Below are 26547 nucleotides of genomic sequence, written 5' to 3'. Positions count from 1 at the left end.
CGCGCATCCCCCTCATCCTGAGCAATATCCCGTTCCACTTCAAGCGCCTACAGTTCTCCGTGAGCGTCTGCTTCGCCATGAACATCAACAAGTCGCAGAGGCAGACGCTGCGCGCCGCCGGCGTGGACCTGCGCACGGGCTGCTTCTCGCACGGGCAGCTCTACGTGACGTGCTCGCGCGTTACCAGCCGCACGGAGCTATTCGTGCTGATGCCCGCCGGGGAGACACGCAATGTGGTGTACAAATAAATATTGTAAAATGTCAATGTTATGTAAATATACTATTACATACCTACTTATTAGTATGTAACTGTAGATATAATTATATGTATACATTTAGTTGTGCATACATAAACATGTACTGTAAACAAAATGTAAATACTCGGCCTCAAGTTTTTGATATCTACGAGTATTCACCTTTCCTCTAATCCTACTTCTAACTAATAGGTATTACACCTAAATTCGATAGTGTTCGGAAGTATGGATTTCTATGGGTATATTTCTTACCTTTTCTTGCTTAGACTGATTAGTCTGGAGCACCGATTTGGATGATATTTTCCATGGACATGATTGGATAGGTACAGTCAAGGACGTAAAAAAAAAAACAAAAGTGGAACTGTATTGTCCGATATACATCTACTACTCTATGTCGTTTAAATCACGTCAAAAATTTGAATAAGGACGAATTTGAAAAAAATAACAATTGATTTTGGAGTGTAGTTTTATTAAGTGGTACCTAATTGTAAAATATTTTATCTAGACTACAGTCTTCTAGCGTATCCATCTGTCAACTTTACTTCAAGTTCCACCTCCAGGGGAGAGGCAGAGAAATTAGCGGTGAATGAGCCGGTTACTGACACAGACCGAATACCACGCGGGCGGAGCCGCGGGCACAGCTAGTTGATGAATAAATGAGTGTATACTGTTATCGGGATGTAACTTAGATTAACTTGTTGTGAGTGGAAGATGACACTGGATATTTTGATACTAAATATATTTGTGTCAACGGGAAAAAGCAAAGCAGTAGATAAGTACAACCCGCACGAATTAAATGTGATTGTGCACCTCGCGTTGGGTCGCATTCCAGCGGAGTGCAAAACGACACCTGTGGCGGATATTTTGGGTTACAATATAGAACTCTTTATTTTGATTATTGTTATTTTACCTTTTTTTGTGCACATGCGTATAGAAAAAACCGGCCAAGTACGTGTCGGACCACGCATAATGGAAGGTTCCGTACCTTCATACAATACAAAAAAGCCAGACAAGTAAAAGAGCGTATGTTAGTGGCACTTTCGTCGTTTTAATAAGAAGATCAGTTTTTTATAACTCTTAAATGGCTTAACCGACCATATTCAAAATAATTTTCCTGAAAAATCCTCTCTCCAGGTTCAAAAGTCAGAGGGGATCACACATTTTTTTTTGAAGCGATTATTGTCAAAAGTATTTACTTAATAAAAAAAAAACGTTTTTAGCAACCTTTCTGTATTTTTAAAGACCTATCTAATGATGAGCCACATGTTTTTTTTTTACTTTGTTACATTTAATACATTTATACGGAGTACATATTTGAAAATATATTTTACCGTATAATAAACCGTATACTTTTTGAGTAAAATGGCTGTGACATACGCACAGACCGACAGACATAAGGACATGACGTAACTACAAGGGTTCCATTTTTGCCATTATGGCTACGGAACCCTAAAAATACTATTTAATAGCGAATTGATTATGATAACTTTTTTCTGATAAATCGTCGAATTTCGATTATAAAAACATTTTTAGTGCAAAATTCGTATTTTTTTCTATTTTATAAATTCTCGGTCTCGGTCTCGGTCTCGGCCGAGAATCCCATTGAATCTCGGTCTCGGTCTCGGTCTCGGCCGAGACAAAAAAAACGTTCTCGGTCGGACCTTACAAACCTGTATCGCATTTTTAAATGCCTTCACTTTAGGATTTTTTTAAAAACGGCCACAAAATTACCAATAAATCATTATTCTCTTGATCTGTTCGTTTAAGTTAGATTAATATATATTCTTACTTGCCTACTACATCACACATAAAACTATATTATGGTTTAAAAACTGGAATGTCAAAGTCGCCCCTGCATTTCAAAGCCACCCCGGTTTACCAGGAGATAATAGCTGGGATCAAACCGTCATAATACTGCAACAATAGGGTTCGTAGACAAGATATCAATCGTTGACGCTCCGTAGCGTAGCGTAGTTATCTCTCTCTATCACTTATCCATATAAGTGCAACAGAGACAGTTGCGTTTCGTTCGGTACATTAGTATCTTGTTTATGCACCCAGTTTTTGTTATCAACTACTAGTCTTGGTCTCTGGTACTAAACTTCTGTACCCGTACCCCGAGTCATTGACAATATTAACACTGATATGTCTTACTTGACTTAAAGTCCTACGTCCCCTTGGTGGGGCATCGCCATCTCGTTCTGTCTTGGGCGGCGTGCTTCGCCTGAGGTCATGATAGCCCGATTGCTGTCAACTCGGATGCCACTGAGCGCCGCCAGGACTGTTTAGGACGGCCTGATCTTCTCTTGCCTTGCGGGGTCCATTCTAGGGCTTGCCTAGGGATGTGGTCGGGATCCCTTCTAAGAGTGTGAGCGATCCAGGTCCAATTGCGGTGCACGATCTGGTGACCGATCGGAGTTTCGGGGCAGGTATCTAATAGGCGTTCATTAGATATTCTCCCGAGAATCTGTCGAAGGCACCGGTTAACAAACACTTGGATCCGCCACGTGATGTCCATAGTGACCCTCCACGTCTCGCATCCATATAGCAGCACGGTTTTCACGTTCGATCGGAAAATTTTCGAGACCGCCATTATGGGACGAAGCTGTGCGAAGGTTGCCTTAGCTTTGGCTATCCTAGAAGCGATGTCCTCTGTCGTTGTATGTATACGCTATCGTTTATGTAACTTACTTTCTATGCATCTCACTCGTACTGACATAGTCGAGCTATTACCTACTGGTAAGCCGGGGTGACTTTGAAATGCAGGGGCAAATTTGAATCCCCAGTTTTTTAGTTCTATGTGGAATGTTTGGTAGTAGGCAAACAAGAATATATAATATGCGTATAATATGTTGACACTATCAGTGACGCGTGGTAAGGGTGCCGGAATTCCCATAACTGAATAATTATATTCGCAAACATGGGAACTGCGAAGGGGTTAAACATATTTACTTAAAGTTCGAGAGCGCCAAAGTTATGTTACTTAGATCTTAATTCCCTTTAATCCAGTGCGTGAGAGAGATGAAAGACAATGCTGCTCACAAACTGCAGACAAATTTAATTAAAGATAATTCCATAAATATAAATAAAATCTAATTACCTTTGATAGCTACGCGATTTGTTACTTTTATTCTGTAATTGGTAGCAAGCTAGCCACGATAAATTCGGTTATTGTATGGATGTGATTTGTGCTTGTCGTTGTGGTAAATAATAGGGCACGATCTATGATCAGTGGACGCTGGGTTTCACGATGGCCTATCTTCAACACTGTCGATATTTCTTTTATTATTATTATTCTATAAAGACAACAAATGGTCTATTAGTGTTTGATCCTAGCCTACGTTAGTACATAATAACATTAATAACAAACACAGATTTTGTCCTTTGACAAAGTTTCCACAGCAAAGGACAATCAAGCTTGTTAGCTATCATATTTAAGATGCTATTACTGCTCCCACGTACTGCTTAAAAGTATGGTTCCGCACGTATTTTACATTAATAATTCGTATTTTTGACGCGTTAGCGAAGGCCTCCGTTTCAGGGAGCCTACCGCAAAACCCGAATTTCGCAAATTGCGGGGATCTTTCTCTTTTACTCTCACTAAGATGTAATTAGAGTGACAGAAAAATGCCCGCAATTGACGAACTTCGATTTTCGCGGTTGTAGCCCAGCTTGGGCAAAAATGCAGGACGTAATTATCAACCGATTCTAGTGAAATTTTGTAAGCAGGTTTGGTGGTTCGATAGACTTTTTCTATCGTTCTGTGTTTTTGGAAAATGTTAAAAATAGTGGAAATTGGCATAAAGAACTTAAGCGCCAGTAGGGTCCTTGGCGCTTGAATGATATAACTTGAATATAATCATAATATGAATTCATATAGATTAACATAAGATTAATTAATAAATAAAATACCAAATATCGACCACTTCATTAATACCCCTCGCGGGCGGCTATAAGCCAAACAAATTTCCGAGCGTTATAACCCGTTTGTAGTTCGTAATTGATTCGTATGGGAACCACACGTATCGAATTGTAAATTCACTTTAAATGTATTCACAGTGAGGAACGTAAGTGAGGTCACTCTGTTAATCTGTAAGTGTATTTGGTATAACTTTATTTGGTGTTATATGCTAAGACGGTAGTAAATTTACTTTAATATATATATATGTACAACGTGTCTCTAGGTCTCTACCCTCTGGACATAGATGAATAGGACGTGTTGATTAGGGTATTTATAACCTATGTACAAAGTCTCTTTGACGACCGGTTTGGCCTAGTGGGTAGTGACCCTGCCTACGAAGCTGATGGTCCCGGGTTCAAATCCTGGTAAGGGCATTTATTCGTGTGATGAGCATGGATATTTGTTCCTGAGTATTTAAGTATTTATAAATATTTATATATTCTATATATCGTTGTCTAAGTACCCTCAAGTACAGTAAGCTCAATAAGGCTTGTGTTGAGGATACTTAGACAACGATATATATAATATATAAATATTTATAAATACATAGAAAACACCCATGACTCAGGAACAAATATCCATGCTCATCACACGAATAAATGCCCTTACCAGGATTTGAACCCGGGACCATCGGCTTCGTAGGCATGGTCACTACCTCACTACCCACTAGGCCAAACTGGTCGTCAAATTAATTATGATTTATGGCTTCGATTTTAAATTTAGTAATAATGACATTCAATCTTTTTTTAATCTCTCATACATAACCAGGAATCGAACCTGCTCAAATTCATGTAAACAATGTTAGGTATAAATTCTGCGAGTTTTTTCGTTGCTATTGTTGATAATACGAAACTTAAGAAAAAAGATTAAATGACATTATTATTAAATTTATAATCGAAGCCATGTTTCCTAAGAACAGATATGGCTATCTCTCATAGTTTCTGACTTCTCCATACTGACCGTTTTGGATTAATCACCCTGTATATATTTGGTTAAAAGAGGATGTGAACTCACACGCCGTGTATCGATAAAAACAAAAAAAAAACATTATATTAGGCACTATTACGAATTTGGTTTTTGCTGTTTAGGAACCTGCCAACGGAGATTTATTTAACCTCACCTGACCTTTTACATTACCTTGGACTTTTATTAAAAAAATGGTCGGTGTTTTATTTAGTTCTTTCTGTGTTGCATTTAACTTGATCTTGAGTTAAAATTACCTATCTAAATTTTAACTCAAGATCAAGTTAAATGGAAGATAACATAAATCTATACCTGTTGCGAATGCAACTTATTATTGTATAAAAATCAATGCAGTAGCTAAACGCAGCCGTCGGGCTCGGCTAGTATTCGGAGGCTTTTCAAAAGCACCAATAGGAGCGCTCCACATATTTTCTAACGCGGCCAATTAGAAGCATCTAAATTTAAACCACTTTTTTGAACTGATCAAATATTGCAAATCGCTCTTTCATCATCCTCCATACTATCAACACCCACTTTCTCCAGTTAACCGTTTTGGCAAGAACCTTGTAAACCAGAACCTTTTGGAAGATTATACTTCACTTTATTATCAAACGAAGTTTTATTTGAGTCGTCGACATCCTGACCTGCACGGCGGCTAAAATACCTCTTATTAAATTTTATTATTTATAATTTTTTCTTATCTACTTCAAAATTTTATAATAGCTCTTTTACCTTCCGGGCTGTTCGGTTATGGAATGCTCTGCCAGTAGAATTAAGATTAGCTAAATCTCTCCCCATTTTCAAAAATCAGCTGAAACTATACTTTCTATCTCTACCTTAAGTTGCCATTTATATATTTTATATGTGTAAGTATAAATATATATATATTGTATTTTATTATATTGTATATTTATTAGTATATTAGGTATTGTTTTAATACTTATATAAGTAGTATGTGTGTTTGTATTTAATAGTCTCCATATTTAGCTCCTTGCACTACCTGTTGACTTTTGTATGAGTTCGAAATTTCCTGCTACCTAAAGGTTGTCTGGAAGAGATCGCTTTTTAGCGATAAGACCGCCTGTTGTTACCTGGTTCTATTCTCCTTTAAAATTCATTTGTAGTTTTACATGTATGTAAAATGTATAATTGTTGGTGCAATAAAGAATATTTACTTACTTACTTTTTTTAAGCTTAGAATAAATTTAAAAGTGGAAAAAATACTGTCTTGGGTGAGACTTGAACTCACGGCCTCTGGATCGATACTCCAGCGCTCTGCCATCTGAGCCACCAAGACCAAGACCTCATCCATAGGCAGCAAATTTTCCACCATATGGGTCTAGAGGACCCTAGCGACATCTACCGTAATAACTTTACACTTCTTAGACGGCTACCGGAGTTACAAATCATATTGGAATTTCACCAGTAACGATGTGCTACCCATACTAAATTAATTTTTAACAAGCAAAAACGTCTGCGAACGATGCCATTAAGCTTAGAATAAATTTAAAAGTGGAAAAAATTACTGTCTTAGGTGAGACTTGAACTCACGGCCTCTGGATCTATACTCCAGCGCTCTGCCATCTGAGCCACCAAGACCTCATCCATAGGCAGCAAATTTTTAGCTCTTGTGTAAAAAAATACAAATACATATTTAAAGTGAGTTTTATCGTGTATTTTCGTGATTTTTTCTATCGAATCGAATCGATGAAGCTAACTACAAAAAGTCTTCAAGATTGCTAATAACATTTTTGGGTACCGTATTGTTTTATCTCCCAAATACCTACGATTTTTAAAAAGATCAATAACTAAACGACATGTCAAAATTGACGTTTCTTTCGATTCCGCTGTGATCCCAATAAGATCTATCTACGATATTTCTAACGTTAAAGTGACATTGGTTGCCCGAATCGAGCTGCTTCTGTCAATTATACGACATACAAACGATATCTAAATTAGAATTTATGTAAACCAGAACTTATTTATTTATTTATACTTTATTGAACATAAAATATTAAGTACAAATGGTGGACTTAATGCCTTAAGGCATTCTCTACCAGTCAACCACTGGGTCAAAAAGAGACTAACTTATCGTTATCGTATCTCATTCTTCGAATCGAGCCGCCAGTATCGCTATTTACGAAAATCCAAACATAAATAGCGAGCAATAAATATAGCTAGGGCTATCTTTTTACTATACAGAAAACTCTTTGTAAGACGAAATATTTTTCCGAAACTTGCTAAGAATGTTTGTGATTCTGTGAGTTGATTTCAAAAGTGAATTTTCTAATCCTAGCTTAATCTTAATACGATTTAGACTTATTGTGCTTTTATACAATTTTAGAAAGATTAGATCTCATTTAAGAGGCTGTCAATACCTAAAGCGCGCACACTGTCTATTTGTATCGGAGTAAATGAGATAGCACTGTCGCATGTTACTGGGCCTGGGCAAGGGAATAATAAGAAAAATATTTAAATAAAAAAAAGTGGATTATTAGTGTAATATTTAACTCGACCAAGGTTTAGATATAAATGTTTTGAAATTGTGATTTTAATTGCAGACCCATAAGTCAAAACAATAAAGACATAAAACCGTTTAATTGTGATTTTAAGACCAATCTTTGTAATTATTTTCTATCGAGCCGTTTTCGTTCAATCGTGTATCGAGTACGACCACGGTCTTTGAAATATAATTAATATGAACATATTATATTTTTCTTACTTGACTAAAACAAATAGTCTTTCTTAAAAAACTGTTTAAGTAACATCAATTTCAAGGACATTGGGTGTTGATAGCCTCTTAAGTGTTTCTTTGAATTGAATTTTAAAAGGTTTAACATTAACGACTTTTCAATGAGAAGAACATTCCGATTATATATAGTTCAAATTTGATCAAATTGCTTAACCCTACTCACACTCATAGTGTTGTGTTCCTGCCGGTGAGTAAGGTTGCCAGAGCTCAACGAGGGTGCGGAGTGTTAGGGTCGGCAACGCGCATGTAACATCTCTGGAGTTGCAGGCTACGGAGACTGCTCACCGTCAGGTGGGCCGTATGCTTGTTTGCCACCGACGTAGTATAATAAAACTGTAGAATAAAAGTGTTTTTCGGTACTTGCTTTCGTCATTTCACTAAACCAGTTCAGAGATTTAATCAAATCACCATATACATACCATCTTCCAGTTGAGACTTTATCATTTCACTAAACTTGTTTAGCGAAATGATAAAACCAGTTGACTTTTTTAGTTCGTTTTGTCAACTTACTTTCGTGGTTAGGGATTTTGTCAGATTCCTAAACAAATCTAGTGAAATGAAAAAGCCTGTCGCGTTTATTGGCCGATTTTGTCTTTTCACTAAACATATGTTTAGTGATGATATGGTATCGCCATTTTAACATCCTGCGTGATTTGATCGTATCCCTTAGAGATTTGTTCAAATCTCTATTTTCATAATTTCCCTGCGGCATATATATATATATATATATATATAGACAGCGCATTTCACTCCGTCAATAACGCCTAGGTTCTTAGCTACTCTAGCGCTACTCTGGAGAGATTTGGAACTGGACACTTTTGCAACAATTCTGCCTAAGGAGTTTCTGTTCCTTGCCTCTACCTTCCATCATCGTAAGTAGATCTTATTGGGATCACAGCGGAATCGAAATAAACGTCAATTTTGACATGTCGTTTAGTTATCGATCTATTAAAGATCTTTCCAAGGTCTTAAACGTGTCTTCGAATCGGGCCGTTTATGAATAAAAACAAAGTAGTGATACATTTGATTGCGTGCTGAATTATTCTATAAGGAAAAATAAATGTCGTATTTATTTGTAAAACGTGAATGTTAATTCATTAGGGCCTATACTAGCAACCCTTAGAATATGTAGTCGTATCAAAAATACACGCTGAATATGTATTATTTTGTACATCTGTATAATAAACCTTTATTACGAGGCAAGCTGAATAAAAGTGTGTAAAAACATAAGCCATTTCAAAACTTTAACATACAAATAAAAAAGAAATAGTACATTACGATACAAGTGCGAAAAATAGGAAATTCGAAACGAATGGCGATAAATTAAAACACGATCGAAGGGAGTGTTTTAAATCGACACGAGTTGCGAATTACCTATTCGCACATGTATCGTACAACGTTTTACAGTACATATATGGCCCTTTAAATGTTCGACACAGTAACGTAATATGCTAGTTTTCGAACTATTGCGGTAAAGTTGCACCATATGTACTGTAAAATAATAATAATAAGTAAATATGTGACATTAATGAAGATTTCGACTCTATTTTTCATTTCTTATGCTCTATAGGGCTAAGATGGTCGGCACTTTATCATTTGTCACCATGCCTGTCTCTTTCTAACAAGTATGTAAGTGCAAAAGTGATGGGCATAGTGACAAGCGATATAAATGGAACCATGCTGCCACTGCTGAAAGAGGGTCATTGTTCTTCTAAAAAGGGTGCCGAAAGTGCATTTTTCTTTCCGAGTACGATTATTTTCAATGTTTTACGATAATCAATTGAAATTTGATGTTAAATGGATTTATTATACAATTTCCATTCTCATATTTAACTCTCCATTCCAAAAATAACGAAACTTTTACCTAAATGGTTAACTGAAATTACCCTCAAAACATAGTACGTATACAAAATTATACTTAGTCATGTTTTTTAAAAACACATGTATTTTACTTTCCTCGTATTCGAAATGAAAAGTACTTAGAGTGTTTAACTTGGGTGAAAGGCACCATTTCAGTCTCGGACTATTGGCTTACTTTTTAACTACCTCGACAGAAATGGATGCCTTTCACTGGACTCTTACTTTTTCTACAATAGTCCCAATGCCTGCTGCGACGGGTTTATGGGTGTCTATTGTTGCGCCTGTGAATGGGTTCCAGCAGGCGTTCTACATGACATTAAAGCCCTCCAAGGCCTCTGTTGGATTTATATCCCAAAGCAAGCCTATCAAAAGACCGGGATTTACAGGCCCGTGAAATCCAAGGAGATACAATAAAAATTAAATAAAATGCTAGGTGGTAATCTTGGACACGACGCAGATAGTCCAGCTGTTCCTCTTTGCGGCCCGACGGCAGCTTGGGCCTTGCCCCGCATCTGGCGGCACTCTAAGTTAGTTTTTTTCATGATGTGTTTATAAGTATTTTGTATTGTTCTTGTATTTTAATTTTATAATCATGTTATAAATAATCCTAACTTAAAAAGAGAAATAAATAAATAAAATAAAACGATTCTTTTTTCCGTAACCAAAAATTCAAACTTTAAACTATTCTATACAAATCTATTAACGTGTTCGGACCCCTTCCAGGTAAAGGCCAAAAATATCACTTAGTCAACATGAACAACTAAGTGTTCTGCTTACCGGTTTAAGTAAATATATGACTTTTAGGCACCTTAATAACAGATTACTAAACATCTCCAAAAGACTTCCAACAATCGCCCGTTGCATCCGCCATCATTATTTACGCCACGATCATTATTTACGTCATTACGCCAAATGAGTAGTTACAAAATGCCATGAATAGTGTAACTGAATTACTACGCTACCTTCATTAATCTAACAAAGACACATTTCGGAGTGGTTTAATTTTACAAAAGTAATTGCAATTTTAATGAGTTCATTTTCAGTCCAGAATTGAAATCCGGAGCATTCTTTGAGGATGTTGTAAATGAAATTGATGAAGGAAAAGCATCCCAATCAAGTTTAGTTTAAAAATCCGTTTGCTCGTTTGTCTCCTCTACCATAAAAAAAAATCCAGCCAGCTGGGCTAAGATGGTCGGCTCTTTATCATTTGTCACCATGCCTGTCACGTTCTAACAAATATGTAAGCGCGAAAGTGACGGACATAGTGACAAGTGATAAAAATGGAACCATGATACAGGGCCCTTATTCGACATGCTAAAAGTGACGTTTCGTGTTGATTTCCATTTGATGTGAGAAATATTGTGACTTGTCGAATTGCTATTATCGCCACCTGTCAGTGAACAATATCCACACTAGAGGCGGGGCGTTGTACCGGAATAGTTTTTGGAACAGGTTATTTGTAATAGACTACTTTTAGCTTGTCGAGTATTTAAGAGTACGGACTTTGATTTCTGAAATAAAACAAATATGAAACTTTTATCACCTCGTACCTCCATTCTTACCGTTACTTTAGGTAAAATAAAATTTTGTTAACAGATGCTCGTCTGGGTGTCTGTTGTATCTAAAAATAATGTAATAATATATAACAAAAATATGACAATAGATTCATAGCCTTCACTCAAAACGTCACCATATTTCCGACCCTTACCGAAATAATAAGTCGATATTTGTATAAATAATCCTTATTTGTAAGACGCCTAAGCACGGCAAATACGTAAACTGCCTATTGGGGGTCATACTCGTAAAACTGGTATTTTAGACGTACTTTTGGTACGAGTAACAGAGACGTACTTTTGGTACGCAGTCCCAGCTCTAGTCAGGATTCTAGTTGTCAAATATAAGCGTGTCGAATACGTATTAGTTAACTGTCAAATGAAATTAGATCAACGGTAGACTTTTTTGTCGATGGGTATGGCTGCCATGTTTGGATTTATGACATTTAAAAGGGGATCCTAAGGCAGAGAGTAGTTTTACCTGTACGATTTTGATTCTTCTACTGGACGCAAGATGGAGTTAGCTGCCAAATTCCTATCAGGCTGACGCAACTAGGAAGAAAAAGTTTTGTATGGAATTTGTTTCGCAAATCATTGCCAACGAAGAAAAAGAAAACGTCAGTGCTATTTATTCTGTTAAGTTTACATCAAGTCTACTGTCAGCCTAATTGCTTTGTTTGTTTTGAAGGCTTCAATGTTTTGTTCGGGTATTTCGTGTAATTTCTTTATTATTTAGTGCAAAAATCGAAAATAGTCAACCGTGATCAGAGTAAAGAGCGAGTTTGTTACAATGCCAGCGAGAAAACGGTTTACTAAGTGTGAAATATGTGGCAAGCGAGCCACTCGAGAAAATCACGAAAAAAGGGATTTTATGGCGAAATTTCCCTTGGATGAAGACTGGTAAGTATTGCTTTAGATACTTTTGACCTTATTTTGGGTCAGCAGGCTATAAACACATTGAAAATTAGATATTTTACATTATTTTTCGTTGTGAACTAGGGATGTACTATAACTATCGATAACTGTAGTTTTATTTGTATATCAGTGTAAATAATTAAATTAAATATGTGAAATTTCCTTAGAACTAACATGCAATATGACCCTAATTAATTCGTCGAAGATTAATAATGCATAAATTATCTATTACTTATGCATTAATTGTCATTAGTTAACATATTTTTTTTTAGCTAGTGATTATTTAATATATTAACCTAAAATGTAAGAAAATTAATCTTTGTTTTTATGATAAATAAAGAAATATTATAGGACATTATTACACAAACTGACTTAGTACTAAAGTATGAATGGCATGTGTTGTGGGTACTTAGACAACGATATATATATATACCCACAACACATGCCATTCATACTTTAGTACTAAGTCAGTTTGTGCAATAATGTATATATATATATGTACATAGACCTAATTTATAAGTATTTATAAATACATAGAAAATACCCATGTCTCAGGAACAAATATTCATGCTCATCACACTAATAAATGCCCGTTCCAGGATTTGAACCTGGGACCATCGGCTTCATAGGCAGGGTCGCTGCCAACAAGGCCAGACTCGTTCTCATGATTAACAGACATATAAATACATAAAAAGTTAAAGCATTGATAAAGGGTTGTTGATAACTGGATGCCGAAAAACATGATTTATAGATGCATATTAGCGCGAAATAATCAGTTGATCATCTCATTAGCAAACACATGGAATATAAACTGTAGATAAAGTCATGTTTTTCCAAGGCTGTATGTTTTCAGATGCAGGCAGAGGGCCAAATTTGTTGGAAACGAAGACCTGATACATCTTCCCATAGAAAAGTTACATTTATTCAAACATGTATGTGCACATCATTATGAAAATCAAGCATTTAATAAAATAAAAAAACACGACTTAAACACTGTATTTAAATAATTCGGGTCCACATTAAGCCCGACCAGATAGTAGTCCAATTAAGAACTATCCACTATATAACATACAACTTAAATGTGGACTCGATGCTAACCTGATTTCGAGTACAAAATTTGTAGACAGGAGCCTATGTTTCAACCCTCCCCATTTTATCGATATCGATAAGAATCGTAAGCGTCTAGCGTACTACACTATTGAAATCGCTTATGTTGGTACTATGGTTCATTGACAGTTCTTTGTCGTACATTTTGGTAATGATTTGCGAAACAAACTGATTCCACTCGCTAGTATGGAAGTCCCGTCTCTTAAAACGTAGTGATTATATGCTCTTTGACAATGACATGCAGTTGCGTCGATGTAGATCTATCATAAAAACGTACATGTGACGCATGTGACAATTGTCCAGGATGAAAGAAATATCTTAACAATTCACATAAAGCAATACAATACCACAAAATGTCAACAAGAAAACAGATTTATTATAAAAATACAAATTATATACAAAGCTTCATTTTAAAACCAATGGTCGTGGGTTCTAACCCCGGCTCTTAACAATGTGCATCTTGGAACATGTACCGATTGCTTTTCAGTAAAGTAAAATATATTATCATGAGGAAGATGGAGTAGCCCCAATAAGGTATATTTTCCCCTCTGAGTTAGAAGGTCAGATAGTAGTGAGACAGGGAGATATAGTGAAGAATGCGGAAAAACAAGCATTTATTGTGTTGTTAGGCTAGTTCTTTTTTTCAAAATTTGAAAACGAACGCAACAGCATGCTCAAAGCTCCCTGTGAGTCAGAATCTGTTAAATTCAGGCTTAAGACGAAACAGGAGCTGAGCCCGTACACAAATTTGAGATTTTTAGGTAAAAGGTAAAAAATATCGCCGTCGCGCTGACGAGTGTGGCACCCCGTACCTAGCTAGAGACTATCCCTTGTGTGTGTACCAACAAACCAAATATTAGACAAATATGATACGTCTTCTTCTTCTTTGTCGTTGTACTCTTTGCATAGCGTCGTGGTCAACTGCTGATATCAGGCGCAGATGTTGCTTGCCGTACGATTTCTCGCCATTTTTCGCGGTTGGGGGCCATTCTGGCAAATGCGTTCAGGGGACCCTTCATGGCAGATTTGATTTGGTCAGTCCATCGCATAGGTGGCCTTTTGCGCGGTCTTTTTCCGTTTGCTCTACCCTGCACCACTAGACGCTCTATGGAGTCGTTGTTCCTCCTCGAGACGTGACCGAAAAAACTGAGTATGCGGGTCTTTACGAGAGTCGAAAGGCGCTGCTTGATACGGAGTTCTTTAAGGATGGAGACATTAGTCCGAAACTCGGTCCAGGATATCCCCAGCATTTTCCTCCAGTACCATTTTTCTAGGGCGTCTATCGTCTTCTACTCTGTCTTTCGGATAGTCCAGGTCTCCGCAGCGTATAAGAATATAGGAAAAACGAGGGCCCGTACAAGCCGAACCTTCGTGGTGTTTGTGACGTTTCGGTGATACGTAGCCTATATGTAAAAACTAGCCAAGACGAATCCTTTATAATTTCAGGATTTTCTACACAGCACAGAACATGGCACCCATATAGATCTCAATTCCGTTGTCGGCGAGTCAAGAACGACACATATTCTTAATATTGAACTTAATTGGCTCTCATTTCACATTTATGTTTTAAATTAATTATAGGCATAGACATACCATATCCTATTGTAAGTACAAAGTTTCAGAGCAATCTAGCAAGTCATTTTAAAATGAGAGCATAACTACATTTGTATGGAGAACCGAATTTGCTGCGGACGCACAATGTAGCATAATCGGATTAGGACCAACCTCGAAATCTCTGTAACAGTCATGCAATTTATTATGTATATAAATTAAAGGCCCCTTTTTCATGCCCAAACCCTACTTTTACTTGTTCTATTAAAGAAAAATCAATACAGCCGCCTTGAGAGGACTCCGAATATTAAATCATATTTTTTCTTCTAGCGCCTAAACTATTGAGCAGAGTACAGTAAAACAGACATCAGTAGATCCACAGTTAGTATACAAGTGCTATGCAATACAAAGTTACTAAAATTAACGGAAGAAAAAAGTTTAGGGCTAAATAATACGTCATTTAAAAAATCCGTCCAGTATCCTAAGCTACAGGGTGTCCTGAATCCTCAGTACTTATACCCATAACCCTACTTTCTGGTTAAGTTGCAGTCAAGTAAAATATTGATATTGGGGTAGATTATGTACAAATGTATAGTTAAAAGTGGAATTTTTATTCTTCCAAGTTTCCTATTAAGAGAATATCCCATGAAAGGGTATAAGGGCTAAATCTGGGTTTTGCAAGTATTTTTTAAAGCAAGATCATTTTTTTTTCGCAAAGATGTCTAAAACTATTTTGTGTAGAATTTTATAAGCTTGAATGTTGGCTTACACGATTATTGAATAAAGAACGTAGATTTAGAGTAAAACGCGAATTTCTCCTGGATGGTCCACATTTTCCAAGATGGCTGCGGTTCCTCGAGGTCCCCAAATGTCAAATGGTGTGGGCATGAAAAAGGGGCCTTTAAGGGGCGTATATACATACCAAATTTCATGACTGTTCAGACATTTCGAGTTTGGTCCTAATCCGACTGTGCTAATGCCACTATGTACGTAAACTGTAACTGTACTGCGGACTCAACCTTCACGTTATAATTTTTTAAGTATTAACGTTGACATAGTAACGAAAATAATAAACACGTCAATTGAAGTAAACAATATTATTATATGCAAGAAAATTTTGCAAAATAAGTACATTAATGATTAATATGTAAAACACCATTAATTATTGAATTAAAATTATGATTTTGTGTTAAAAAATATGAGGGCTACATATTAAAAATGATTATCATGGAAACAGTAAATATACACAGGTGAACAAAGTTATAGTAAAATAGGTGCATAATTTCAGAGCTTGCCTGGCCCACCTGTACCACCTACCATGACCACGGCCGTCTCCTACTATTTTTTTTTTCTAATACCTATGGCCTTACTAGCGAATAGTATACCATGTTCTTGATCCAGAATTTAAACCCTTAACTACATATTTGTGGCACTTGGGGTTGAATTTGAAACTCTAGGGCACTAGCGTGGCTCTATGAGAGCGCCTTATATAGGCTTCTGGTGACCAGAGGATCAGCATTGTTAACCAGCGCGGAAATGCACCCAGCCTTCTGGGCACCCTACCGAGCGACCAGAATATAGGGCAAATATTTTATGTATACGTTTTTGACTTAAGTGTTTTTATCATGATTTATATTTAAACTTACAGATGTCGAACTACCAGCAAAGTTTTTGAAGAGGTGTAGTTTTTATATTTCCTGGTACCAAACTAATACAGGAAATTGGAACATCAGTAAATAATCTACACCGAAGACAATGAAATATAGTCACATAATACTTTAATGTTTTATTTTATTAAAGAAATCGGTAAAAAAATGTGTTAACTGAAAAAGATAAATTTTATTTTATTTGTAGTTGAATAACAAAATATGTATTTAATCTCCTTTTAACATAGGAATTCTCTTTGTGTAGGTACATATAAATAATAGGTACTTAGGTCTTGGTAAGTAATATAGACAGTACAGTAGGTCTTATCTTAATAATTTGAGATCTCATACATGCGTTCCGATATATCTGATGGCGACTGTACATACAATGGGGTCGCGTATACGAGTACAAAGAGCATTAAAATAGTTGTTGATAGACCAAGTGAGCGAGCTACTATGGTACCTATCTTTATATCAATTTTATGCATTATGTAATAGCGCAATACAGAATTTTTTTTGACAAATGTAGTATTATTTTTATAGTAATAAAGGTTATTCATGAACCATCTCGTAATTTAAAAAAAAACGGACTTTATCTCTAAATCATATGCCTTATATTTACAGATGTGTTAGGTTACAACTTGGTTCGTGAACGTGGTTTAGAAGCAACTTGAGACTGGGTGCGGAGTAAATTGCATCAATTTTTTTTACAATTTTGAGCGTTTATAGGAGAATATGTGGAGCGAGCATTATTCGACGTGTAGGTGTGGGTTCAACAAAAAGATCGCATGTCAATAGTTCTTTATTGTCGTTAAAATTCAATTAATAATCGCCTTTATCGACCATCAACTGTGTGGTCACTTTTTAATTGATTGACGTTGTCAGGTACAGTTTCACTACTCGCCGCCGCATTGTTCATAGCGCATTACTTATCCTATCGAATACAAGATGTCGCTGATTCCTGTAAACTTATGTTTTAAAAAAAAAGACGCTTTTCTCTATGACATATATTGTAGGAAAGGAAGGGTATTCCCTGTCGTACGTCAAAAAATCCAAGATGGTGCCCAAGCCCATGGACAAAAAAGTCTAGCAATAAAATCAACACTTGTCAAAATTTGACATTAGCAATCCACAGTCAGGTGACAATCAAATCAAACCGAACCACTTCGAGTTCAGAGCCATTTCAAACTATATAGTAGTAATAAACAAAGTTGATTTTTGTTTGATTATTTTTTCTATGAATGAGTTTTGATTGTTCCAAATGATAATATCCACAGTTGATAGAATCAACACTTGATACAATCAACATGCGATAGAATCAAGTGTTGATTTGATGTGGACGCGAAATTTGACAGTTGTGCATCTCGAATAAGGCCCCAGGCCGCAGGGTATTAGGTCCCTAGTATCACATAAAATAAGCACGTCCTACATAAACTGTCCCCAGCCTATGACACAATACATTTATGTAAATTTTATGTTGTTTTTTCTTCATTTTCAGCTTCCCTATCAGTCAGATGAAAATAAAATGACGTCAAAAATTGTATTCAAGATTAATGGAAAACAGTACGAAGGTAAGTTTCTTATAAGCAGACATTTGTGGCAAAAACGAGTGCTTGAGAAAATGAAACATCGACAAATAATAACATCGATAAGTCAGTCATAGATTAATAATTTAAAAGATGTAAATTCTAATCGAATATAACTGTCGTGAGACATACTAACATTCAAATAATTTTACGGATTACACTCACGTACTCGCGCGACTAAAAATACGTGAGTGTAGTCCGTAGAATTATTTTACTGTAAATTCTACTTGATGTAATTTACCGGGAAATTTCAAGAATGCAAATTCGACCATAATTTCTTTATAACATAGGTATATTAAGTATTTAAAAACGTAAACTGTAGAATACAGTGTCAAAAAATAATTAAACTACCAATGGGTGTATTAAAGAAGATATCGAACGTGTTGTGTATTTCGTGGTAGCTATCTTTTTATACAATGTTAAATATATCCATAACGCTAATGGGAGACAGGTCATTACCTAACAATAAATTTGCTCATAGTCTCTTGATGTGTGGTAGGGCTCTATAAGAGGTCGCCATCGTTATACCAAAGCTTCTACGAACTGCAACAGACAGTAATCGAATAGGTACTTGATCCAATTACTATTTGTCTAGTACGTTGTCAGTTAACTCAAATGCACTTCCCAAATTGACAACGGAGCTTTTCTGTTAACGATATATTGGCTTCCACGATTCAATTGACTTTTCAATTTGTTCACGTAAATTGGTTTGCTCAATGAAGTTAAGACACTGTTTTAACGTAAAATGTCTTTTAAATTTGTCTTTGGCCAATTCAATTCACAGCGAATACAAAACGTAAAAAATGGAAATAACCACGCAGTAAAAAAACTGGAGTTGCAGGCGTCCGTAGGATACGGTAGCCGCTTACCATAGTGGGCCGTATGCTTGTTTGCCATCGACGTTCCTCTTAAAGGTCCAACGGATTATTGAGTCCATCACTATGAACAATAGATTAAGTACACGAACCAGTGGGGGAAACTACAGCGTTCTCGACTTTATCTTGATATCTATGTCATTTAAGCTACTAGGCCAACTTTGTATCGTTTTTTATAAGTCGGGGATGCCAAGCGAGGTGTAGGTTTGTATGGGGAATCACTAACTGCTCAAACCGATTTACCTAGATGAAATCTACGTCTACATCTTTGATTTAGTTGAAAATGATACCAATCTTGACTTAACCTAAATTTAAACAATTATTAACCTCCAAGGTCGCCGACGCTGAAACTTCACTTTTGATACTGACAGATATCTATAACCTAGACTGATATAATCCAGATCAAATTCTTAACATGGTATCACAATCAGAATATGTCTCTTCCTCAAAGTCAGTTAAGTGTCATCCAAAGTACGAAAGGTGGAGGTAAGGAAATAAATCTCCATGTACCAAAAAATGTCATCAAAAAACCTTAAATAGGTGGCGCTACAATACCTAGAATACTTGAATAAAAAAATCAAATCATAGACAGTGCACTTCACTCCGTCAATAGCGCCTAGATTCTTAGCTACTCTAGCGCTGCTCTGGAGAGATTTGGAACTATTATTTATAGCTGACAGCTGGACACTTTTGCAACAGTTCTACCGTAAGAGATGTCACTCCTCTTAATTCCACACTCCATAATCCAAAGCATTGTTTTCAACTGCCCAAGATCGAACTACCGAGCGTCACATCACATAAACAATGCAACCGCTCTGTACTCCGGCGTTCGGCTGTGTTAATGCCGGATTCTCCTTCTTCTTTTTTCCCCTGCTGGGGTGTAGGGCTCGAAACATTTTCTTCCACTGACTCCGGTCCTGAGTAGCTTGGGTAACCACCTCCCACCCCTGAAAATGAATAATTCTTAATCATATACGAGTAATTCCCATAAATACTTAACAGACGTAAGGATTCAAGCGCGTAAAAAGACATGCAAAGAGATTTTTCTCATTTTCAGCAAACGGCAAATTCGGTCCAGACGTGTCTCTCAACGAGTACATCCGTACAATAGCAGATCTACGCGGCACGAAGGCGATGTGTCACGAGGGAGGCTGTGGGGCGTGTATAGTTTCCGTACGCGCGGCTACACCGCCCTCTGACGAGATGAAGACATTCGCCGTTAATTCTGTAAGTACCATGACGTGGTTCTTATCGAGTATATCCATACAATAGCAGATCTACGCGGCACGAAGGCGATGTGTCACGAGGGTGGCTGTGGGGCGTGTATAGTTTCCTTATGCGCGGCTACACCGCCCTCTGACGAGATGAAGACATTCGCCGTTAATTCTGTAAGTACCATGACGTGGTTCTTATCGAGTATATCCATACAATAGCAGATCTACGCGGCACGAAGGCGATGTGTCACGAGGGTGGCTGTGGGGCGTGTATAGTTTCCGTACGCGCGGCTACACCACCCTCTGACGAGATGAAGACATTCGCCGTCAATTCTGTAAGTATCATGACGTGGCTCTGATCGAGTATATCCGTACAATAGCAGATCTACATGGTACGAAGGCGATGTGTCACGAGGGATGATATGGGGCGTCTATAGTTTCCGTACGCACGGCTACACCGCCCTCTGATGAGATGAAGACATTCGCCGTCAATTCTGTAAGTATCATGACGTGGCTCTGAACATATACTCGTTCAGAGTCGTGATGTACAAGATGAAGACATATGGTGTCAAATCTGTAAGTATAATAATAACACGAAAACGATGTGTTACAAGGCTGGCTCTGGTGCCTGTATAGTTTCCATACGTGCCCCAGTGAGGAAACTTGCCTTATTGGGATTTATTTCATATTTTCTTAAATATTTTTCTTCATTCAAAGATAGGTATTAGTTGTTGATCCCATTATCATCAGCCTGCAATCTCAAATCCTCAATTATTTTAGACACATCCATCGTGACGCATGTGATATGGGTATTTTGGATACACTTATGTTAAGTTGACTTCTATAAACTAACAACCGTAAAACTACCCAACTATAGTCCAATACTGCAACTATGGTCCACAAGTTCAAAAGCACATTAAGTATCTATACCAATGTTCCTTTTGGTTTACTCCTAGTTTTACCTTCCATTTATAAACATACTTTGCCTTAGAACTACAAAAATATAGTAAAATACACACCTGAACGAGAAAAATTGAGTTTATTTGTGGACCATAGTTGGGAGCTTTGGACTATAGTTGGGTGGTTTTACGGAATCTTGTTTGTCAATTTTACCTGGGGCCTTATTCGAGATGCACAACTGTCAAATTTCGCGTCCACATCAAATCAACACTTGATTCTATCGCATGTTGATTGTATCAAGTGTTGATTCTATCAACTGTGGATATTATCATTTGGAACAATCAAAACTCATTCATAGAAAAAATAATCAAACAAAAATCAACTTTGTTTATTACTACTATATAGTTTGAAATGGCTCTGAACTCGAAGTGGTTCGGTTTGATTTGATTGTCACCTGACTGTGGATTGCTAATGTCAAATTTTGACAAGTGTGGATTTTATTGCTAGACTTTATTGTCCATGGGCTTGGGCACCATCTTGGATTTTTTGACGTACGACAGGGAATACCCTTCCTTTCCTACAATATATGGCATAGAGTAAAGCGTCTTTTTTTTAAACATAAGTTTACAGGAATCAGCGACATCTTGTATTCGATAGGATAAGTAATGCGCTATGAACAATGCGGCGGCGAGTAGTGAAACTGTACCTGACAACGTCAATCAATTAAAAAGTGACCACACAGTTGATGGTCGATAAAGGCGATTATTAATTGAATTTTAACGACAATAAAGAACTATTGACATGCGATCTTTTTGTTGAACCCACACCTACACGTCGAATAATGCTCGCTCCACATATTCTCCTATAAACGCTCAAAATTGTAAAAAAAATTGATGCAATTTACTCCGCACCCAGTCTCAAGTTGCTTCTAAACCACGTTCACGAACCAAGTTGAAACCTAACACATCTGTAAATATAAGGCATATGATTTAGAGATAAAGTCCGTTTTTTTTTTAAATTACGAGATGGTTCATGAATAACCTTTATTACTATAAAAATAATACTACATTTGTCAAAAAAAAAATCTGTATTGCGCTATTATATAATGCATAAAATTGATATAAAGATAGGTACCATAGTAGCTCGCTCACTTGGTCTATCAACAACTATTTTAATGCTCTTTGTACTCGTATACGCGACCCCATTGTATGTACAGTCGCCATCAGATATATCGGAACGCATGTATGAGATCTCAAATTATTAAGATAAGACCTACTGTACTGTCTATATTACTTACCAAGACCTAAGTATCTATTATTTATATGTACCTACACAAAGAGAATTCCTATGTTAAAAGGAGATTAAATACATATTTTGTTATTCAACTACAAATAAAATAAAATTTATCTTTTTCAGTTAACACATTTTTTTACCGATTTCTTTAATAAAATAAAACATTAAAGTATTATGTGACTATATTTCATTGTCTTCGGTGTAGATTATTTACTGATGTTCCAATTTCCTGTATCAGTTTGGTGCCAGGAAATATAAAAACCTCTTCAAAAACTTTGCTGGTAGTTCGACATCTGTAAGTTTAAATATAAAACATGATAAAAACACTTAAGTCAAAAACGTATACATAAAATATTTGCCCTATATTCTGGTCGCTCGGTAGGGTGCTCAGAAGGCTGGGTGCATTTCCGCGCTGGTTAACAATGCTGATCCTCTGGTCACCAGAAGCCTATATAAGGCGCTCTCATAGAGCCACGCTAGTGCCCTAGAGTTTCAAATTCAACCCCAAGTGCCACAAATATGTAGTTAAGGGTTTAAATTCTGGATCAAGAACATGGAATACTGTTCGCTATTAAGGCCATAGGTATTAGAAAAAAATAATAGTAGGAGACGGCCGTGGTCATGGTAGGTGGTACAGGTGGGCCAGGCAAGCTTTGAAATTATGCACCTATTTTACTATAACTTTGTTCACCTGTGTATATTTACTGTTTCCATGATAATCATTTTTAATATGTAGCCCGTGTAATCGGGCTGTATCATTGGTCTCATATTTTTTAACACAAAATCATAATTTTAATTCAATAATTAATGGTGTTTTACATATTAATCATTAATGTACCTATTTTGCAAAATTTTCTTGCATATAATAATATTGTTTACTTCAATTGACGTGTTTATTATTTTCGTTACTATGTCAACGTTAATACTTAAAAAATTATAACGTGAAGGTTGAGTCCGCAGTACAGTTACAGTTTACGTACATAGTGGCATTAGCACAATCGGATTAGGACCAAATTCGAAATGTCTGAACAGTCATGAAATTTGGTATGTATATACGTTAAAGGCCCCTTTTTCATGCCCACACCATTTGACATTTGGGGACCTCGAGGAACCGCAGCCATCTTGGAAAATGTGGACCATCCAGGAGAAATTCGCGTTTTACTCTAAATCTACGTTCTTTATTCAATAATCGTGTAAGGCAACATTCAAGCTTATAAAATTCTACATAAAATAGTTTTAGACATCTTTGCGAAAAAAAATGATCTTGCTTTAAAAAATACTTGCTAAACCCAGATTTAGCCCTTATACCCTTTCATGGGATATATCTCTTAATAGGAAACTTGGAAGAATAAAAATTCCACTTTTAACTATACATTTGTACATAATCTATCCCAATATCAATATTTTACTTGACTGCAACTTAACCAGAAAGTAGGGTTATAAGTACTGAGGATTCAGGATAGCCTGTAGCTTAGGATACTGGACGGATTTTTTAAATGACGTATTATTTAGCCCTAAACTTTTTTCTTCCGTTAATTTTAGTAACTTTGTATTGCATAGCACTTGTATACTAACTGTGGATCTACTGATGTCTGTTTTACTGTACTCCGCTCAATAGTTTAGGCGCTAGAAGAAAAAATATGATTTAATATTCGGAGTCCTCTCAAGGCGGCTGTATTGATTTTTCTTTAATAGAACAAGTAGAAGTAGGTTGTGAATGGCAAGAGGAATCTAACGATACGTCATTTAAAAAAATCCGTCCAGTATCCTAATACCTAGCTACTGGGTGTACTGAAACATCAGTACTTACACCCATAACCCTTCTTTCTGGTTTAGTCGCAGTAGAGTAAAATGTTAATAATGTTGTATGTATAATTGTTGGTGCAATAAAGAATATTTACTTACTTACTTACTTAATATTGGGGTAGACCACGTACAAATGTATAGTTAAAAATAGAATTCATATTCCGCCGAGTTTCCTTTTAAGATAATGTCTCCTGGAAGTGTATAAGCGTTAAACTTAGATTCAGCAAGTATTCTCTATAACAAGATGTATTGTTCCGCAAAGATATCGAGGACATTTTTGTGTAGAATTTAATAAGTTTTAATGTTGACTGTTGTGTTGATGGTACACATTTTCCAAGATGGTTCGGATTCCTCGAGGTCCCCAAATGTTAAATGGTTTGGGCATGAAAAAGGGGCCTTTAATTTATATACTTAATAAATTTCATGACTGTTACAGAGATTTCGAGGTTGGTCCTAATCCAAGTATGCTACATTGTGCGTCCGCAGCAAATTCGGTTCTCCATACAAATGTAGTTTCGCTCTCATTTTAAATCGGCTAGCTAGATTGCTCTGAAACTTTGTACTTACAATAGGATATGGTATGTCTATGCCTATAATTAATTTAAAACATAAATGTGAAATGAGAGCCAATTAAGTTCAATATTAAGAATATGTGTCGTTGTTGACTCGCCGACAACGGAATTGAGATCTATATGGGTGCCATGTTCTGTGCTGTGTAGAAAATCCTGAAATTATAAAGGATTTGTCTTAGCTAGTTTTTACGTATAGGGAGCGTGCATGAACTATAGGAGGCAGCACAGGAGCCGTCAGATTTTTGGCGCGAGGCGTAAATGTGATGTTTTTTGTTCCGATGTAGCCCACAAGATGGCAGAACCTACTATGCACAAGAAAACACTTGACGTGTAAATGTGCCTGTTTATGGTTCCGATTCAGACCACAAGATGGCAGACCCTCCAACGCGCACGGTCCCTATAGGCTACGTATCACCGAAACGTCACAATCACCACGAAGGTTCGGCTTGTACGGGCCCTTGTTTTTCCTAAATTCTTATATGCTGCGGAGACCTGGACTATCCGAAAGACAGAGGAGAAGACGATAGACGCCCTAGAAATATGGTGCTGGAGGAAAATGCTGGGGATATCCTGGACCGAGTTTCGGACTAAGTCTCCATCCTTAAAGAACTCCGTATCAACCAGCGCCTTCCGACTCTCGTAAAGACCCGCATACTCAGTTTTGTCGGTCACGTCTCGAGGAGGAACAACGACTCCATAGAGCGTCTAGTGGTGCAGGGTAAAGCAAACGGAAAAAGACCGCGCAAAAGGCCACCTATGCGATGGACTGACCAAATCAAATCTGCCATGAAGGGTCCCCTGAACGCATTTGTCTGAATGGCCCCCAACCGCGAAAAATGGCGAGAAATCGTACGGCAAGCAACATCTGCGCCTGATATCAGCAGTTAACCACGACGCTCTGCAAAGAGTACCACGACAAAGAAGAAGAAGACGTATCATATTTGTCTAAAATTTGGTTTGTTGGTACACACACAAGGGATAGTCTCTAGCTAGGTACGGGATACCACACTCGTCAGCGCGACGGCAATATTTTTTACCTTTTACCTAAAAATCTCAAATTTGTGTACGGGCTCAGCTCCTGTTTCGTCTTAAGCCTAAATTTAACAGATTCTGACTCACAGGGGGCTTTGAGCATGCTGTTGCGTTCGTTTTCAAATTTTGAAAAAAAAACTAGCCTAACAACACAATAAATGCTTGTTTTTCCGCATTCTTCACTATATCTCCCTGTCTCACTACTATCTGACCTTCTAACCCAGAGGGGAAAATATACCTTATTGGGGATACTCCATCTTCCTCATGATAATATATTTTACTTTACTGAAAAGCAATCGGTACATGTTACAAGATGCACATTGTTAAGAGCCGGGGTTAGAACCCACGACCGTTGGTTTTAAAATGAAGCTTTGTATATAATTTGTATTTTTATAATAAATCTGTTTTCTTGTTGACATTTTGTGGTATTGTATTGCTTTAAGTTAATTGTCAAGATATTTTTTTCATCCTGGATAATTGTCACATGCGTCACATGTACGTTTTTATGATAGATCTACATCGACGCAACTGCATGTCATTGTCAAAGCGCATATAATCACTACGTTTTAAGAGACGGGACTTCCATACTAGCGAGTGGAATCAGTTTGTTTCGCAAACCATTACCAAAATGTACGACAAAGAACTGTCAAAGAACCATAGTACCAACATAAGCGATTTAATTAGTGTAGTACGCTACACGCTGACGA

At 36.8% G+C, this 26547-nt stretch overlaps 1 protein-coding gene and 2 non-coding genes across 3 annotated transcripts in view; 1 reads left to right on the top strand and 2 right to left on the bottom strand.

Annotated features, from left to right (window-relative positions):
• Positions 1 to 4232: 4232 nt before the first annotated feature.
• LOC133525885 (uncharacterized) overlaps positions 4233 to 26547 on the top strand; it is a 97600-nt gene continuing 75285 nt past the window's right edge. The window contains exons 1-3 of the mRNA XM_061862296.1: positions 4233 to 4346; positions 18061 to 18133; positions 20081 to 20241. Of these exons, the coding sequence (XP_061718280.1) occupies positions 18088 to 18133; positions 20081 to 20241 (207 nt within the window). The 5' untranslated portion in view covers positions 4233 to 4346; positions 18061 to 18087. The remainder of the gene's footprint in view (positions 4347 to 18060; positions 18134 to 20080; positions 20242 to 26547) is intronic.
• Positions 6403 to 6475, bottom strand: Trnad-auc (transfer RNA aspartic acid (anticodon AUC)). The gene has a single exon. It is a non-coding gene; the product is annotated as a tRNA-Asp (tRNA).
• Trnay-aua (transfer RNA tyrosine (anticodon AUA)) lies at positions 6705 to 6777 on the bottom strand. The gene has a single exon. It is a non-coding gene; the product is annotated as a tRNA-Tyr (tRNA).

The sequence above is a fragment of the Cydia pomonella genome, chromosome 15, assembly GCF_033807575.1.
Source record: "Cydia pomonella isolate Wapato2018A chromosome 15, ilCydPomo1, whole genome shotgun sequence".
Lineage (NCBI taxonomy): Eukaryota > Metazoa > Arthropoda > Insecta > Lepidoptera > Tortricidae > Cydia > Cydia pomonella.
The sequence above is the reverse complement of the archived record's forward strand: the minus strand, read 5'-3'. Positions and strand labels throughout refer to the sequence as shown.